The sequence below is a fragment of the Lygodium microphyllum genome, chromosome 19 (assembly GCF_053477565.2).
Source record: "Lygodium microphyllum isolate KBCC chromosome 19, Lygodium_microphyllum_v1.1.10, whole genome shotgun sequence".
NCBI classification, from domain to species: Eukaryota; Viridiplantae; Streptophyta; class Polypodiopsida; order Schizaeales; family Lygodiaceae; genus Lygodium; species Lygodium microphyllum.
In genome coordinates, this window is record NC_141153.1 from 28,496,247 (window position 1) to 28,512,987 (window position 16,741).

General features: G+C 36.8%; 1 protein-coding gene across 4 annotated transcripts; it reads left to right on the top strand.

Annotated features, from left to right (window-relative positions):
* Positions 1–11,305: 11,305 nt before the first annotated feature.
* Positions 11,306–16,425, top strand: LOC148019687 (uncharacterized). Of its 4 annotated transcripts, XR_015694981.1 has the most exons (4): positions 11,311–11,875; positions 12,900–13,006; positions 13,670–13,891; positions 16,108–16,416. XR_015694981.1 is itself a non-coding variant. In XM_087700808.1 (3 exons), exons 1-3 carry the CDS (start codon positions 11,692–11,694, stop codon positions 13,754–13,756), a joined length of 378 nt encoding a protein of 125 aa, XP_087556934.1. In that variant the 5' UTR covers positions 11,311–11,691; the 3' UTR covers positions 13,757–13,971. The 4 variants fall into 4 exon arrangements, 3 of the variants coding, with proteins under 3 accessions (XP_087556935.1, XP_087556934.1, XP_087556936.1); XM_087700808.1 differs by lacking the exon at positions 16,108–16,416 and having other exon boundaries at positions 13,670–13,971; XM_087700809.1 differs by lacking the exons at positions 12,900–13,006; positions 13,670–13,891 and having other exon boundaries at positions 11,306–11,875; positions 16,108–16,425.
* Positions 16,426–16,741: the final 316 nt, after the last annotated feature.

Consider the following 16,741-nt stretch of genomic DNA (forward strand, 5'->3'; position numbering starts at 1 on the left):
AGACCTTCTCCATGATTTCTAACTTCTCTGCCTCAATGACCTTAGTTTGTAGGTTTTTCATTTATATCATCAATTTGTAGGAGAATCCCTCAATCAACACTTTTTGCACTCTCAATTGCTTTTTCCTTTTCCTTACTTGAGCTACCTTTACCTCTCTCTATTATGATTGCTTCTACTTAACTAATGAGTAAGCATTTGACTCATTTGATGTCTCACCTCCATGTATAGTTGAAATAGAGTTCTTTCAACATATTTTGTGTGCCTCTTCAACTTGGTTTCTAACTTCTTTGCTTATTTCTTAGTTTTTCTTTTGGTAGCATGTGCCAATGCTTGTTCTTCAGAGATATCTCCTTCATCAAAGTTCAAGGTAGATGAACTCTTTTTTCTCTCCTCCCTACTCCTATTTTCTCCCCCTTCACTACTTTGCTCCCTACTAGAGGCTTGACTCTTTTTCTCCTCATCTCTTTGCTCCATTTTTCTCTCCCTATTTTTTTTCTTAAACTCTTTCGAGTGTGATTATTCTTGTGTTGTGTCTCATGGGGTGACAAATTTTCTTAATAATGTGACAATTCCTATGGCAAGTGGTGCATTAGTGGAAAGTCCAAATCTTACATTGATTAATCCATTGAATACACTCTTGAAGGTCACATTAGGAGCTTGAGTGAGTATTTTCTTGGCCTTCATTATGGTCTCATGAACTCCCTCTATCCAAAGGTAATTTAGATTCCTAGCACAATCTCCTATATGTGAGTATGTCTTCCATGAGGTACTTGGGATCCTTTTTGTGGAAAAAATTGGCTTGTTATAAGCAAACACGTGTTGAAAGATTAACGCTAATATGTGTGACTCTTCCTCAACAATGGCACTTAGTTGGAGATTTTTTTGACTAAGATTAGTCTTGCTATAAGTAACTGTGTGGTGGAAGATTTAGGCTAATACATGCAACTCTTCCTCAACAATGGCACTTAGTTGGAGATTGCCTTGACTAAGATTAGGATTTTGCTATCTTTGTGAGATTATAGGAGTTCATGTGGGTCCTTTATACTCCCCTTTTGATTACTATATTCCTAGGGTGAGATCTATGAGTTGTGGTGTCAGCATCACTCTATCAACTTTTTGGTCCTTCCTTGTCCAATAGCCTAACACACTTGTTTTTGAATTGGGCAATCTCGTATGAAGTTTAGGCACGTGGCAAGTGGATGGGTCCACTATAAAATTTAGCATAAAGTTGCATACCACATCATTCGGTCAACAAGTTTCTTAGCAAGGTCATTTCCATGAACTAACTCCTCAAAGATGTATACCACATTGTTCAATCAACAAGTTTCTTAGCAAGGTCATTTCCATGAACTAACTCCTTAAAGCTCTCATCAACCAAAATTTAAGATCCCCTAGGCCCAAGTGACAAGATATAAGTCGTAGTTATTTCATTGTTCCATGATAAAGACAATTTTATCTTTGTTCCTAGGGTTATTAATTAGTGTAGGGAACTTAGGTTCAATCATTCTTATTGATGGATTTGGGACCCAACTTGCTATCTGTGCATTTTGGACAATAAATTGTGTGATAATTATATAAATAGAAAATAATGTACTTGAAACAACATCAATATGACATTAAAATGATTCAATACAACTCTATATTTGCAACAAATTCAAATTGTTCCATCTTTTGTGTCATTTGGTTGCCCCCTTTCTTAGCAGTAACGGTCAACTTTCTAGCTATAATGTCACAATGGGTTTCGTGGTGTGTGTGTGTGTGTGTGTGTGTGTGTGTGTGTGTGTGTGTGTGTGTGTGTGTGTGTGTGTGTGTGTGTGTGTGTGTGTGTGTGTGTGTGTGTGTGTGTGTGTGTGTGTGTGTGTGTGTGTGTGTGTGTGTGTGTGTGTGTGTGTGTGTGTGTGTGTGTGTGTGTGTGTGTGTGTGTGTGTGTGTGTGTGTGTGTGTGTGTGTGTGTGTGTGTGTGTGTGTGTGTGTGTGTGTGTGTGTGTGTGTGTGTGTGTGTGTGTGTGTGTGTGTGTGTGTGTGTGTGTGTGTGTGTGTGTGACTAAAATATAAATAAATAAATATTATTATGTATGTACAAGAGGTGCGGTTTATCTAGAACTAGTTTTTGATGTGGTGTCTTAAGAAAGCTACTAGTCAAAAAATTTTGGATTGTAATGGAGCTCAACAAAGTGCATCCAAGTCAAATGGTTGGCATCGAAGGTTAAAAAGATAAGTCACTATGTATGTTAACAAGATTGGGCCTTCAAGTCAACTTACTACAGTTTGTGATGAGGGGCATTGCATTAGTGATACATAAGTCACTTGAAGCATACTTTGTAACAAGGTGCATTGCTTTAATGCTCTTGTTTCAAAGCATTGTCAAGATATCTCTTTGAACAACTTCACTTTACAAAATATGTGTTCATTGTCATCCTAAGTAGTCTTCAAATGGGAGACAAGCTCAACCTTTTTTTTTGGCAATTTCCAAATCTATCATTCATATGCTTGAGCAAGCATCTCAAATGTGGCATCTAGTTGGGTAAAACAATTAAAAGTTCGAATTGTAATCCTCTCAAATGCCACAGTCATTTGATAGATTGATTGGAGAGTGTTATCCGGCTTCATCTCTCCTTGTGGTTATGGCCTTGTGACACTCATCGGGAGTACTATAGTGGTGAGACTGTTAGTTTGCCTTTGGGTATAGTCTCTTTATAGTTGTTAGGCTATGTGTTATGACCATGTTGTGTTTTGTGCTTTCTCATGTGTATGTTCAATAATTGACATTTTCTTGGCTATTGATCCCTGAGGTACAACTTCCTTAGATTTATGAGAGACTAACTCATTCATGGTCATAGGCTAAGTGATTTTGGATTTCCATATCCAAATGCTTTATACAAGGCTTGTAGCTTACTTAGCTAAATTTCTATGTATAGGTTGTGATCCATGGGGCATTGATTGGCAATTGTGGCAAGTGTAAGCCTACTCATTTTGGAAACCTTACATAGTGATGACCCTCGTAGTAGCCTTAAGTAATTAGCATTCCTTGGATATCCATGTGACAGTTCTGTGAGTTTTAGGCTTAGTCCATCTATGATTTATCTATGGCCTAGGAAAAGTTATTGTGATTTGTTCTTACAGTTTGGCATGATGTTGCACAGTTCTTGAATTTTTATTAACAACAGTTTTTAATCCTAGTCTAATACAAGTTGTTGTAGCATACTTTCTTTTTTATTCATCCACATGGCTGGATGGGTGGGTTTAGTTAGTGATGGTGTTTCTTAGCTAATCCCCCTTACTGAAAGTAGAGATTATTCTATCCCCACAGATAGAGGTGATTATACGGATTGACATAGTCAACTTGGCACTATGCTTTGTATTTGAAGGGGTATCCTAGTAGGATTTCTAGTCCCAGATCTTCTCGATTGAGGAAAACATAAAAGAGAATTGGGATGGCCTTAGTTTTGATGGTCACTATCATGTTACATTTGCTAAATATTGAATAAGGTAAGCCTCCATATGGACTTAGCTTTGTGTTAGAGGGTACTAGCGATGGCTGACCTACTTGATCGTGAAATACATACAACAATGTTTTGAAGATTGAGTTTTGGTCAATGAAAGTGTCAATTAGGACCTCCCTCAAAGCAATGAGTTTAAGGTGAAAATATGCTAGTAGTACAACCATCTCTTTCTCATCATCCAAGTTACTAATCACAACTGCTTATGCTTGAAAATTCTTGCACATGGATGTTTTATGGTCTTGCTATATAAGGGAATTTCTTGTATGCCTTGGTTATTTACATTGTTGAAGGATTTTATGATCTTTTCATATCACAAATATCCATGAGAAATATCTATTGATGGGGCTACCATTAAAGTGGTCCCTTCCCCATTGAGGGTTTCAAGTTCCATATTTCTTGTTTAGTTGAAAGGGTGAACACGGTAGATCCCCAATCCTTTGAACTTCACTTTTTACTTGTGTTCCTTAAGACACTAACGGATAATTGTCTCCTCTATCAAATGATCTCTATTGCATGTGTTTTTCAAACCAAGATTTCGTGCAAGCTTTCTCTATAATGAGTGTGTTGGTGGTTAAAAGCTGTTGTTGTCAATTGTTCTAATTTAGTGAGTCACTCAATGTCTAGGCCCTATTTTCTTCCCAATGTTTTTATACTACAATATGCAATCCATGAATTAAAAACTCTACAAGAAATATACTTTTAGTGCCATAGGTCAACCTGAAAGGAATTTGTCCTATGGCCATTTTGTTTGGCATGCCCATAATGCCATCATTTGCTTATTATCCTAGCTAGATCACAATCGTAATATCATCTTGGTCAGTTTGTTGGTTAGGGATTTATTTCTTGACTTGGCCTAGACATTTTCTTATGGATAATAAGATTTTGACTTCTTGTGAATGATCAAGAATGTGGAGAGTAGATGTTATACCTATCAAAAGGAGCTATAGTGCATGTTGCATGCAATAACAAGTGATGATATCATAAGAAAGATACTTGTAAGAGTTTTTAAGCATTTACATGATGATGTCAATATAGACATTTTGTTTGAATTTGTACATTGTGGATACACGTAATTTTTTAGGGTACATATGTACAAGGTTGATCACAAGAAGAGGTTTCAACACTCTCATACTAATGAGATACCAAGGCTTTGGTTTAAGTATGGGTTCAAGTATTTGGACTGTTTTGTGATACTACATCAATGTTTGTTAGTACCTACTAAATGGTTCCAAATGTTTGGCTAGGTATTATTATTTTTGGAATGAAATGGTCTTTTTTAGTTGTTCCACATACTTATATTGTGATTTTGTTCAATGCAGGTGCTAAAAAGAGAGGTAAGACTGTCACATCCCCCACGCAATTGTCAACAGAAACTATGGGATCAACCCCTACTTCACCTTTGCATATTTTGCTCAAGGATGAAGATTTTGCTAATGATTCCCTGAAGAAGAGGAAGCTTTTTTTCTATTAGGCACCTTGGAGACATTACCTCTTTTTGTTGGCATCATCCATTTACTTGTGGTACTTAGAAGGGTGTATCTAGATAGAATTTAGGATGTCTTAAACTTGGCCTTCATGGCTTGCTAATGAAAAGTAGGATGTCCTATGCATTCTCTTCATGGCATTGTTGGTAGAAAGAGGCCAAAGATAATGGAGTCAGGCTTTACTTCACTTGTGAATGTCCTACGTGGAGATTTAAAAAAATTCTCAAAAAAGGAGATAGCTTTGTTTTGACTAGGCCTCTTAGAGAAAGTCTTTTTATAGTGCTTGGTCTTTGTTTCAATTGTGATCCATTTCTGTATAATATTACTATTTCTAAATATCACGTGAAGCAAGCATGCGATTTATTACATTCTTGTAAAGGTGAACATTTATAGTATGGTACACAAGAGAGATTGTTTGTATACTTGGCATTCTGTTACAAACTTTATAAACCACTTTTAGTTTTAAGTTTGATGAGAGAGAAAGAAATAGAGAGAGGGGGAACCATTTCTAAATATTACACAAAGTAAGCACTTATTTCGTACGCCGTGTATAGATGAGATTGTATGTGTATCTAGCATTCTCTGTTACAAATTTTATAATGGGAGAGAGAGAGAGAGAGAGAGAGAAAGAGGGAATAAGGGGATGAGAGAAAATAAAATAGAACAAAAGGTAGAGAGAGAGAGAGAGAGAGAGAGAGAGAGAGAATTTGGAGAGAAAGAGAAAGGGGAAAAAATCTAGACATAGGAATCGAGGGGGGACATAGAGAGAGAGAGAGAGAGAGAGAGAGAGAGAGAGAGAGAGAGAGAGAGAGAGAGAAACTTAGAAATGGAGAGGGGAAAGAGGAGAGAGAAATAGGGGAAAGAGGAGAGAGAAAGAGGGGAAATGGATTATTGAGTGAAGCATGAAGCTACTATGAAGTTGTGTGGTAAAAGCTACTCTACTTGAGAGGGTTCTAACAATTCGTGTGTGTTTAAGAGGGAGAAATTGGAGGTATGACATAGTCCTAATTATAAACTTATGAGTACTTATCTAATATAAAGTCTTACTAATAAAGTAAATAGGTGACTCTATGTGCCTGTGTGTGTGTGTTTTTTTAAGGAAACTAGTGAGAGAGAAGTGTGAGTGTGAGTGTGTATGCATGCACTTAAGAGTATGTTGGTAAGATTTAAATAATAATGAGAAGTGTTGTGGGAGAGTATCAATATATTGTGCTTGTGAGGTATACTGGTTATAAGATAAGCCCGTAATATGTGCATGTGTACCTAAATAATAATGGGACAATTGTGTGTGTGTGTGTGTGTGTGTGTGTGTGTGTGTGTGTGTGTGTGTGTGTGTGTGTGTGTGTGTGTGTGTGTGTGTGTGTGTGTGTGTGTGTGTGTGTGTGTGTGTGTGTGTGTGTGTGTGTGTGTGTGTGTGTGTGTGTGTGTGTGTGTGTGTGTGTGTGTGTGTGTGTGTGTGTGTGTGTGTGTGTGTGTGTGTGTGTGTGTGTGTGTGTGTGTGTGTGTGTGTGTGTGTGTGTGTGTGTGTGTGTGTGTGTGTGAAGGGCCAAACCCTATTATTGTATGCCTAACTCATTATAGAATTAGCATGTGAGGGTGAGTGACATAAGTAGGTAAAATAGTTAAAGCATGAGATAGAGATGAAGAGAGTCTAAAGAAGGATGGTGGACTCCAAGGTAATCCATTGGCCATCCTTCTTCATCCATTGTCAATGTTGAACTTGCAATCAAGTAATGCAATGTACCACTAGGGACTATAACTCTTCACAAATCATTGTCACCTTTGTGCACCCCACCCAACTCACTCTATCCTTCTTTAAAGTTAGAATTGAAAAAGTCCTCACTTATATCCTTATAAACAAACATGAAGGGGAATGGTGTGTATTAGTGATTTTGAAGATATAAGCAAAAACATGAATTAGTACAAACCATGAAAGGCCCATTGATCTTGAAGTTTTTCCAAATTTCAACGAACTACGAATGTCATGTACAATCTTCAATATCAATGTCTAAAGTGACCACTTATCCAATTTAATGGGTCATTCCAAGGAATTGAGAGAAGGACAAGGAAAGAGAATTATATGAATTAACTAATGCATGCACTATATATTTGTACTTATAAAAGAAAATCTTGAAATTTAGAAGATATTGTGATGCTCTTGTGATGACTTTTTTATTATCATTATATCTCACCCACATCTAGATGTAGAGCTTTATATATCCCAATCACGCTTTTGAGAAACTAATTCTTGATAAGATTTGGAGGGAAAATGTCTAATAGTAGGAGAGAATAATTAAAACTTCAACAATCAACTTACAATTTGAAGGGAAGACTTGTCAAGTAGTCCCACAAGAGACAGTTCAAGTCCTTTGCACCATATACAAATTGAACCACTGCAACAAGACCACCATCTTAGGTCTTGCAAAACCCAAGCACTCTACCCTTTCAATGATTTTGATGTATACTATGGCGAGGAATTTGATGAGGCCCAATTTTTGAAGGGTGTATGTAAACCCTACTCCTTCTCAAACATTGCTCCATCCCATTTACCATGTGTATCCTTTGTATTATGACCATAGATAGTAGAGTTGGAATCATCTAGTACGAATGGAGATGAAAGAAAGGAGGAAACTAGGGGGTGTAGAAGATATTGGTGATTGTGTAGCTATGGCTATGTAAGCATAAAAGGAGGGATTAGATGAAAATATTTGTAGAGTGGAGGTAAGAAAATGGACAAACTAGAAGCATTTCTTGCAAAAAAAAGTTTTTATTGACTAGACATAACATATAAGGAAGTTATGGGGGGAGAAACGCCCTATGTGGAGAGGGGGAAAATTTTTTAAAGTTTGAGGTTCCTTTTTTGATGCCTAGTGGGACCCACTTGATGTAGGATTGGTAAATTTTTGGGGAGGGGGGTAAAGGGGACATGGGGAGACAAGCCTATAAGTGGTAGGCCTGAGGGAAAATGGGATGTTAATAAAATGTACACACCACCCCCTCTCCTATTGATCCACCTCAAATCTCCTACAATTAGGAAAGCCATTAATTCCTAAGTGAAAGGGCCATTTTTGAGTCTATACTTTCCCTAATGTTTTTTTAGATTTTACTCCTTGCTGTTTTATGTTTTCTTAACCCAATGATCATGCTTTTTTTTAGTATATTTATTCAAACATATCCAATTTTTTATGCTAATGGTCTGCTTATGATTCTATGAGTTTCCTTGGCTTTTTGGCATTGTGAAATGTCTTAGATTAAGTGAGTGATCCATGCAAGTTCTTAATGGGTTTCTAGGATTTTATTTATTTACATGAGCTAAAGTTGGTTCATTTATTAGTTTACAAAAGTTTTGAGACTAGAAAGAAGTGAGTGATAAAATTTGGGATTGTACTAGAGACTCTTATATGGGTGTAAGTCATGTGTTCTAATGCCTAAGTATATGACATAACTAACAACATGAAAAAATGATCATCTAGTCATAAAGGACCTACAATATGTAATTCTTATTTCAGTAAGACATTTATTAAGGAGAGAAAGGTACTTCAGATTGTTGTTAAGAGGAATCTTTTAAAGCAATCACTATAAGGGATGTGGGTGTTATATTCGTTGAATCCTATTTACAAAATGTGATGGATCTTTCCTATTTAGAGTTGCTCCATCGTTTCCCTCATGTTTGATGAAAGCTCAAAGCATGCATCACTTCTTTATGATTAGACATCTATTTGGGCATTTTTCCCTAAGTCCTAAATTTTCTCATTATTAGTTTGAAGGAGATTTATTCAATAATAAGTGATGAGTCATGTGTTCTTAGCTGTAAACTCAGATAGAATTTCCTTGAGATCTTGTACTACTACAACATATCTATTGTATTCTCTCCACTTGATAGGTAATACAATTAGTATTTTCCTTAATATCTACAAGCATCTGTGTAGGAGTTACGTCACTCTTCACGTTTCTTAAATCTCCACCTTCCTAATACATTCATTTTGACTTAATTGTCATAATCTCCAATGTAAAAACACCCATTTTACAAGAAGATCTTTGGTTGTAACTTGTTGAGTTGACATGGTTGTCTACTAAAAAGCGCCTTTTGTGTGCAGAATTATTATTTATCAAAGTGCTTATTTTTTGTATGTGTAACATTATTCATTATTGTTAAAAACTTTATGGTGTTATGGCAAGAGAATTATTTTTTAAGGATTGGAATATAATTTAGGCCTCGAAAGTAATTAGCTAGACCTTAGAAATTATTAGGAAAAGCAAATTATTGAAGCAAGGAAATAAAAAAGCCTAAGAATCTAATGATTTTCATGATTTTTGAGCGCATAAAAGTGAAACAATATACTCCACTAAATAAATATACGAGGGAGGTGCTCACTCATATATGGGGGGAAGATTGTACCCATTATCTTGTCATGCACTCTTATCACCTTACTCTCTTGTGATTCTCAATTTTGTAGTTAACTATTATTTAAGTAGAGTGAAGGTAGATAGCAACTATCTTAAGGGTGGTGTAGTAAGATCCATGATTAGGATTACTCCTCCATTGACATGAAAATTTTATAAAGGAGTCTAGGGTAATAGAAAACATAGTAACAATAATTAAACCCATTTATTACAATAGTGATGTGAAAATTTTCCATATTTGATTAGAGTTATTCAACTTTTTGCCAAGCATGCCAAAGAGCCTACTCTATAAATTGCCTGGCCTAGGTGGGTTAGCCATAATAAACATTATTGTTCCTAGGGTATCCATTTTCTTTGTAACTTTGATTACTAAAAGAATGTCAACTCCTTTCTATTCCATGTTCAACAAGTCTTGAGTGTCCATGGAATAGAAAGGAATATTAGAGATCTTTGACTTGAAAACAAATAGCTATCATGCAAGTTTAGCTAGTCAAGGGATGTTTCTTTGATACCCCATAGCATCTTAAAGGATGTAGATGTAAATATTCTTTTAATTGAAATATCAATAGCATTCACTGTTGAAAGAAAAAAAAGCTCCCACACAAGAGACCCTAGACAAAAAATTGCAAACTTGCCTCTTTTAACCTAAACTTCCAAAGATACAAATTCCTTACCATCTCAAAAAGTGGGATAAAAATAAGCATGAATCAACAATTATTACTTTCCAATTGAACTTATAAATTAGAATACCCATAGACATAAGTGTAGGAGAGGGTAGAAGGTCCTCATTGATTGGCAACTCATAAAGAGGTGGGGGAAAGTCATAGTTCTCGTCTATAATCTCTAGGCAAAGAGATATTACCAATACCAAATTTTCAAACTTTTTCTCGAGTCCGCCATACAACAATTTGTTTCCAATTTACCTTATACTAGTGACTAGTCTTATATATTGGTAGAAGAAGTTTGGAAGGCTCGTGTTGTGTATTGCTAGGGCATTGCACAATGGAGGAGGTCTTATTGTTCCCATATGGCACTTAGGGGAATAACCCTATTAATTTTAATTTTTAAATCTTTATCTTGGTAGGGGCAAATGAAGACCATTGCCAATACCAAATAATAATTCTCTTTCATGAGTCCATAACCTAACTTAGATAATTCTCACATTGGGCAAGTTAGCTTGGATTAGGATAACATTACTTCATAAGTGAGAGAGACAATTTTTTCTTTGATATTTTTTTGTGACTTACAAGGTTTGATTGAAAATTAAGCTTGAGTTGGATAACACTATATTCGATATCCTTCGATAGGTTCTTTGCTAGAGATTTAAAGATGTTATTAATGTTAAGTCTAGTTTGAGGTAGAATTGGAGAGCCAAGATATGAATTGCCAATAAGCGCTAGTTGAGCTGGTAGAATGTCATGTTTGGAGTTGTAGAAGGTCTCAAGTTCAAATCCGAGCCGTCAATTGGCAAGCTCCATGACACGCTACCCTTCAAAGTGAAATACGTCAATTTGACCTTTGGGTCGACAGAACCTTTGGGTGATGAGATTAGGATGAAGGCAAGTCAATACTTACAAACAAAGAGATTACATTACCAAAAAAAAAAAGAATTTGCATTAGTACTTAGTGAGGTCTTGCAAACATTAGGCCTTGAAACTTTGAGAGTCTTGTCAAGGTGTTGTGAGCAAATAACCTAAACAAATGCTGTGGCAGAAATGTTGTAAAAGTATGGAAGCTTTGGAGTGCATGTGCATGGCTTTTGGTACAAGTAAGAGGATGTCCTCATCGTCGGTGAATATTCCATATGCATCATTATGCTGCACGCTCCTCGTTTAGAAGGTTTTCATTGACCCCCCCCTCTCTCTCTCTCTCTCTCTCTCTCTCTCTCTCTCTCGCGCGCGCGCGCTTGCCAGCTTTGTACCGATTGACCCGCGCGCGCCGCCCGCCCCCCAATCATCATCATCATCATCATCAAATAAGCCCTCCCTCATCCCTCGCCCGATCGCCCCGCTCACTCAGTCATCATTAGCTCCATCATTATCATTAGTCGCCCTGATCTGCAGTCGATACAGTTTGCGCACCGTCATCAGCTGTGATCATCGCAGCCCCATCAAGCGCCTCCATGCCCGCACCATCAATGCCCTTGCCTTCTTGCTCGCTCTCACCCTTTTTCCTTCCATTGCTCTTTCCTCTTCCTGTGTCCCTCATCATCATCATCAAATAAGCCTTCCCTCATCCCTCGCCCGATCGCCCCGCCGCTCACTCAGTCATCATTAGCTCCATCATTATCATTAGTCGCCATGATCTGCAGTCGATACAGTTGGCGCACCGTCATCAGCTGCGATCGTCGCAGCCCCATCAAGCGCCTCCATCCCCGCACCATCAATGCCCTTGCCTTCTTGCTCTCTCTCGCCCTTCTCCTTTCCATTTCCCTTCCATCAACGAGGCCCTCGCGTCTCAGCAGCTTAGCTTCCCACCATCCAGGTAATCTCGGAATAAAACTACACCAATAAATGAATAATTCCTGTTGAACTTATGTATATAAATGAGTAAATATGCCATGAAAAAGCAGTTATACATATAACCCTATTGGGAATGTTGCCAATGAGCGCTAGCTCAGCTGACAGGGTGTATGGGTGAGTTTGCGAAGATCTTGGGGTTTCGGTTAGTTTGGTAGCCTCTACGACCCCCTATCCTTTAGAGTGAAATACTTGGATTTGACCTTTGGCTTGGAATAACCTTTGGGTGAAGAGATTGTGATTGATGAAGCCCAATCATTGTGATTGATGAAGCCCAATCAATACTTACAAACACATCACCTTAAAATGGAAGGGTAAAATACTTGGATTTGACCTTTGGGTTGGTATAACATCGAGTGAAGAGATTGTATTGAAACCCAATCAATACTTACAAACATATCGCATTTGAAAAAACCTATACAATGAAAGTGCATTTGATTGTGTTGAAGCCCAATCAAACATGCTTTACTTACAAACAGATCACATTAATACACCTCTACTGGGAAAGCATGTTACAAACACATCAAATTAAAACAATCTTATGTTCCTTCACAAGTACAACTCTTATTCCCTTGCTTCTACTAACTAGTAAGTTGACTCCTAATAGCCAACAATAATTGTCAAGGGGTGTCAACTATGGTGGATGTATGATGTGGAAAGTAAAGGATCATAAAGAAGAGATCACTAGGGATAACACCCTCTGAAACTCTCAAATTTAATCGTTTCAATGTTTTAAAACTAAGTTCACTCTAATTAGTGGTCTAAGTCCTAGCATAACATGATCATATTTTTAAATATTACTTCAATAAAATAGCTTTCACAAAAAATGCAAACAATGCATAATAGATGGTACATAGATTATGCACATAATCTTAAACTTTCTATCTTTTGGTAAGATGACTAGTATTTGCAATAGACTATTTCTTCGATTGAAAAATGATAGTCATAAAAACTGATCTCTAATGGTTTACTAAATGATATAATTCTAGTGTTAGTCCTCACGCATATCAATGAGAAGGCACCAAGTAGTACCATTGAGATGGCTCTACATAGTTTGCAATTGCCAATACGAGCACATGCCATGCCAATACCCACTGTAAGTATCAATACTCATGTTCATGTTTTCATCTTGAAACAAATGGTGGTATACTACATGAACACGCTTTTCTGGTGGATACACTACACACCCATGCATGTCCATACATGTATGTGTGCACATATTTTCGTACATATAGTCTCCAAATATGTAACCTAAGGAGCTTAGAAGACATAATTAATAGGGTGAGAGGGTGGTGATAAACCATGCTTTTCCACAACATGAAAAATAATCAAATACCCCAAATCAGTACCATTAATCAACATTGCTATAACCTTGAATGCCAAGTAACATAGCCCCTCAGTATGTTATCTAAGGATATGTGACCTAAAAAGCTTAGAAGACATCGTTATAAAGGGTGAGTGGGTGATGATAAACCATGCTTTTCCATAACATGAAAAACACACAAAGACCCAATCACCATCAATTAGCATTGCTAAAACTTTCAATGGTAACTAACATAGCCTCCTAGTATTCACTTAAGGAGCTTATAATATATCACAATTCGGGTGAGTTAGTGGTGATAAACCAAGTTTTTGCACATAACATCCAAAATGTAAAGCATATCCTAAATCATTGTTGATTAGCATCATTGTATCTTTCAATATTGATTGAATCTTCTTCATATTTTCCTCCTCATTGTTTTCTCTTTTCTATCTACAGCTTGAGTTGTTTAGCAAGTCCATGACAAATGTACAAATAGCAAGACGCTTAGGAAGTAGAGGCCCTAAAGAGAAAAATTGTTGTTGATCTACCATATTGTCTCCATGATGAAACAAGGGATGGTATATATTGAAGATGTGGAAGCTATGACTTCATCATTATATACTTTTTCCATTAGCTAGTTGAAGCAAATATGCCACATTTTAATCCATGTTCATAAAGGTATGTGACTTATAACATTTTTCTTTGAGATGTAGTCAAGATTATATTCACTAAATATAAGACTTTTTATTGTTCTTGTATCTAGATCTTTAATGTTATACTTTGGTGTTGATCTCGCCTTGGGATATTTGTGGACTTCTTGACATCTTGTGCCCTATGATGTTGTTCATGCTAAGATTTGGAATTTAAAAAAGTGGGGATTAGAATGCAAAGGAAGTTGAGGAGGTGATTGGAATGACAAAGTGAGTTGCAAAGGGATTTATGAGAGCAGAATTGAAAAATTACATGGTTACAAAAGAGGCTAGGGAGGTGAGTAGAGTGACAAAGGGAGTTGTGATGGAGTTTTAAAATGTGTGATAATTTTCTAGAACATAACTTCATTTACCTATAGCATATCCTCAAGTTTTAAAGTTGTGGAGGTGAGTGGACTCACAAAGGATGGGACTAGACTTATGGGAAGAGTTGAAAAATGCATGTTCTAAAAGAGGTTGGGGAAGTGAGCAAAGTGACAAAGGGAGTTGTGGGCGGATTTGGTTAAGGTGTGATAAATTTCCATAGCATAGCCTCATGAATTTATGGAGAGTCGAGACTAGTCTTTAGATTTAAACTCCTTCAATTTTAAATATAATGGCGATTGCCAAATAGAATTATACTTTACAAATCAATAATTGTTTGATTTTTTAATTGGAGGCAATGTGATTGGATTTACTCTAAGATTCAATGTTGTGCAATGCGAATCAAGTGTACAATGTGACATAGTTCTATGCAATTAGGGCTTGCAATACAACTCCAAGGATACGAACTTTCCAACCATTTGCAAATGCAACTACCCAATCCCTTATTAGTATAGTTGAAAATCACACATGTGGTTATATAAAAGTACATGGATGGAACTAATCCCATTGCATGCTCTGTTCTAGTCCTATTATGCATTGCTAGTTATAGTCTCACTATCGTGACTCTGTGGTGATAGTTACAATGTGAACAATGCAATGCAATGATAGAGTTTGAAAAATAGAGTTAGATTTTCACTTCCAACATTTCCTATCACTACTTAGGATGTAGCAAGAAATCAACAAATCTTCCTTTAATTCTCAATAGTGCTCTAACATGCAAATAATTGAGACTAAATAAGAAAATGGAGAAGGAGAATCTAATCTAATTCTATTATTCTTCTCAACTTCACACTCTACTACCTACTCTACAATAGTTTTGAGGTCTCAACATTTTTTTAAAACAAAAAGCACATAAACGAACAAGAGAAGAGAGAGCTGAAGCAATCAAAAGCACACGTACATAATGGAGACTTGAGCACACAAAGAAGTAGGGTTGAAATATTTTTCTTCTTCCTTCTTCTTCCACACAAAAGAACTTAGTCTATAACATGATAAAAGACAAATATGAAAATACCAAAACATATGTACATGTGATTACTAAATGTAAACCCTTGCTACATTCTGCTAAATGCATTTGCACGCTTGCACTAACAAAGTGCATTTGTGTGCACTAGTACCTAAACATGCACATGCACTAGTGAGCACTAGCACTTACACATGCACATGCACACATACTCACATTGGCATTGGCACATGCACTAATGTGCACTACACACACATTCTAAATCCACCCTTTGGTACTTTAATACTCACTCACTAACACTCTGCACACCATTGTGCACTAGCTTCTCCCTAATGTCCTAAGCCTAGTGCATGACATGAGTGCACATGTACATGCACAAAACCCATTACCCAAGTGCACTAATATACTACTTGCACTTCACTCTCCATCTTAGTGCACTATAGTGCACTAACCCTCACCTTGCATACCCTCTAGTGTATTATCCCTAGTGTACTACATGTATACGCACTGTGCACAACCTTGTGTACTAGTGCAATGTCCTATTGCACATGCACTTAGGCATTAACCCACTTGGTGTACCACAATCTGCCCAACATCCTCTCACAAGCTACATTCTATGCCCCAAAGATGACCCGGACTAGATACATATACTTGCCACTCTAGAATTATTGTTCATGGAAGAACTTGAATATAGCTAAGCTCATGAAAATTTGAGTTAATGCAAACCCTACAATCCACACAATCAATCCTCAATTAGAATGTGTCTTTATGCCTCTCTTTATGATGGCCCCTATCTTAGAATCACATTTTTTCCCCAAGTGTTATCGCATTCCAACAAACATGCTTGAATTGTGCAGGTTGTTAAGCTAGTGGAGGCCCTTCTTCTATACCAAACCTAAAGCAAATCTCCTAATATTTGAATCTTCTTCAGGTCCTATTTGACTATCATAATGATCTCTTCATTGCCCTAATGCGAGAGCAAGGGATTCACATTGAGGATGAAAGTGAGGAATCCGTAGATGGCAAAGAAAGCAATGGAATAAACACTGACTCAGTCACACTACGACATTGATGGCTGAATGATAGAGAAAATCTTGGCTAATCCTAAGCCCTCATGTATAAAAGGTTTGCTCATTGATAGAGTTGTACTGAGATTAAAATCCAAAATTGAATGGTTGGAGCACTGTAATACGTCCACGCAATTAAAAGTCAGTTGGTTAGTTCAAAAGTTAGTTAGTCAATTAATAAGTTAGTAAGGTTACTAACTAAAGTAAAAACTAACTAACATGAATAACTTAAAATTTTTATTTATTTAAAAATATAAAAGAAACCGAGAATCCTAACCCGACAGTTTTCCAGATTAACAAGGACTGTCGTAGCCACTCGTCACGGAAGTTAGAACGTGAACGAGAGTTATGAGCCATATTAGTCATTAATATTAATGTGTGTAGTATGGATGGTCCAAAAATATTAGATTTTTGGGTAAAATTA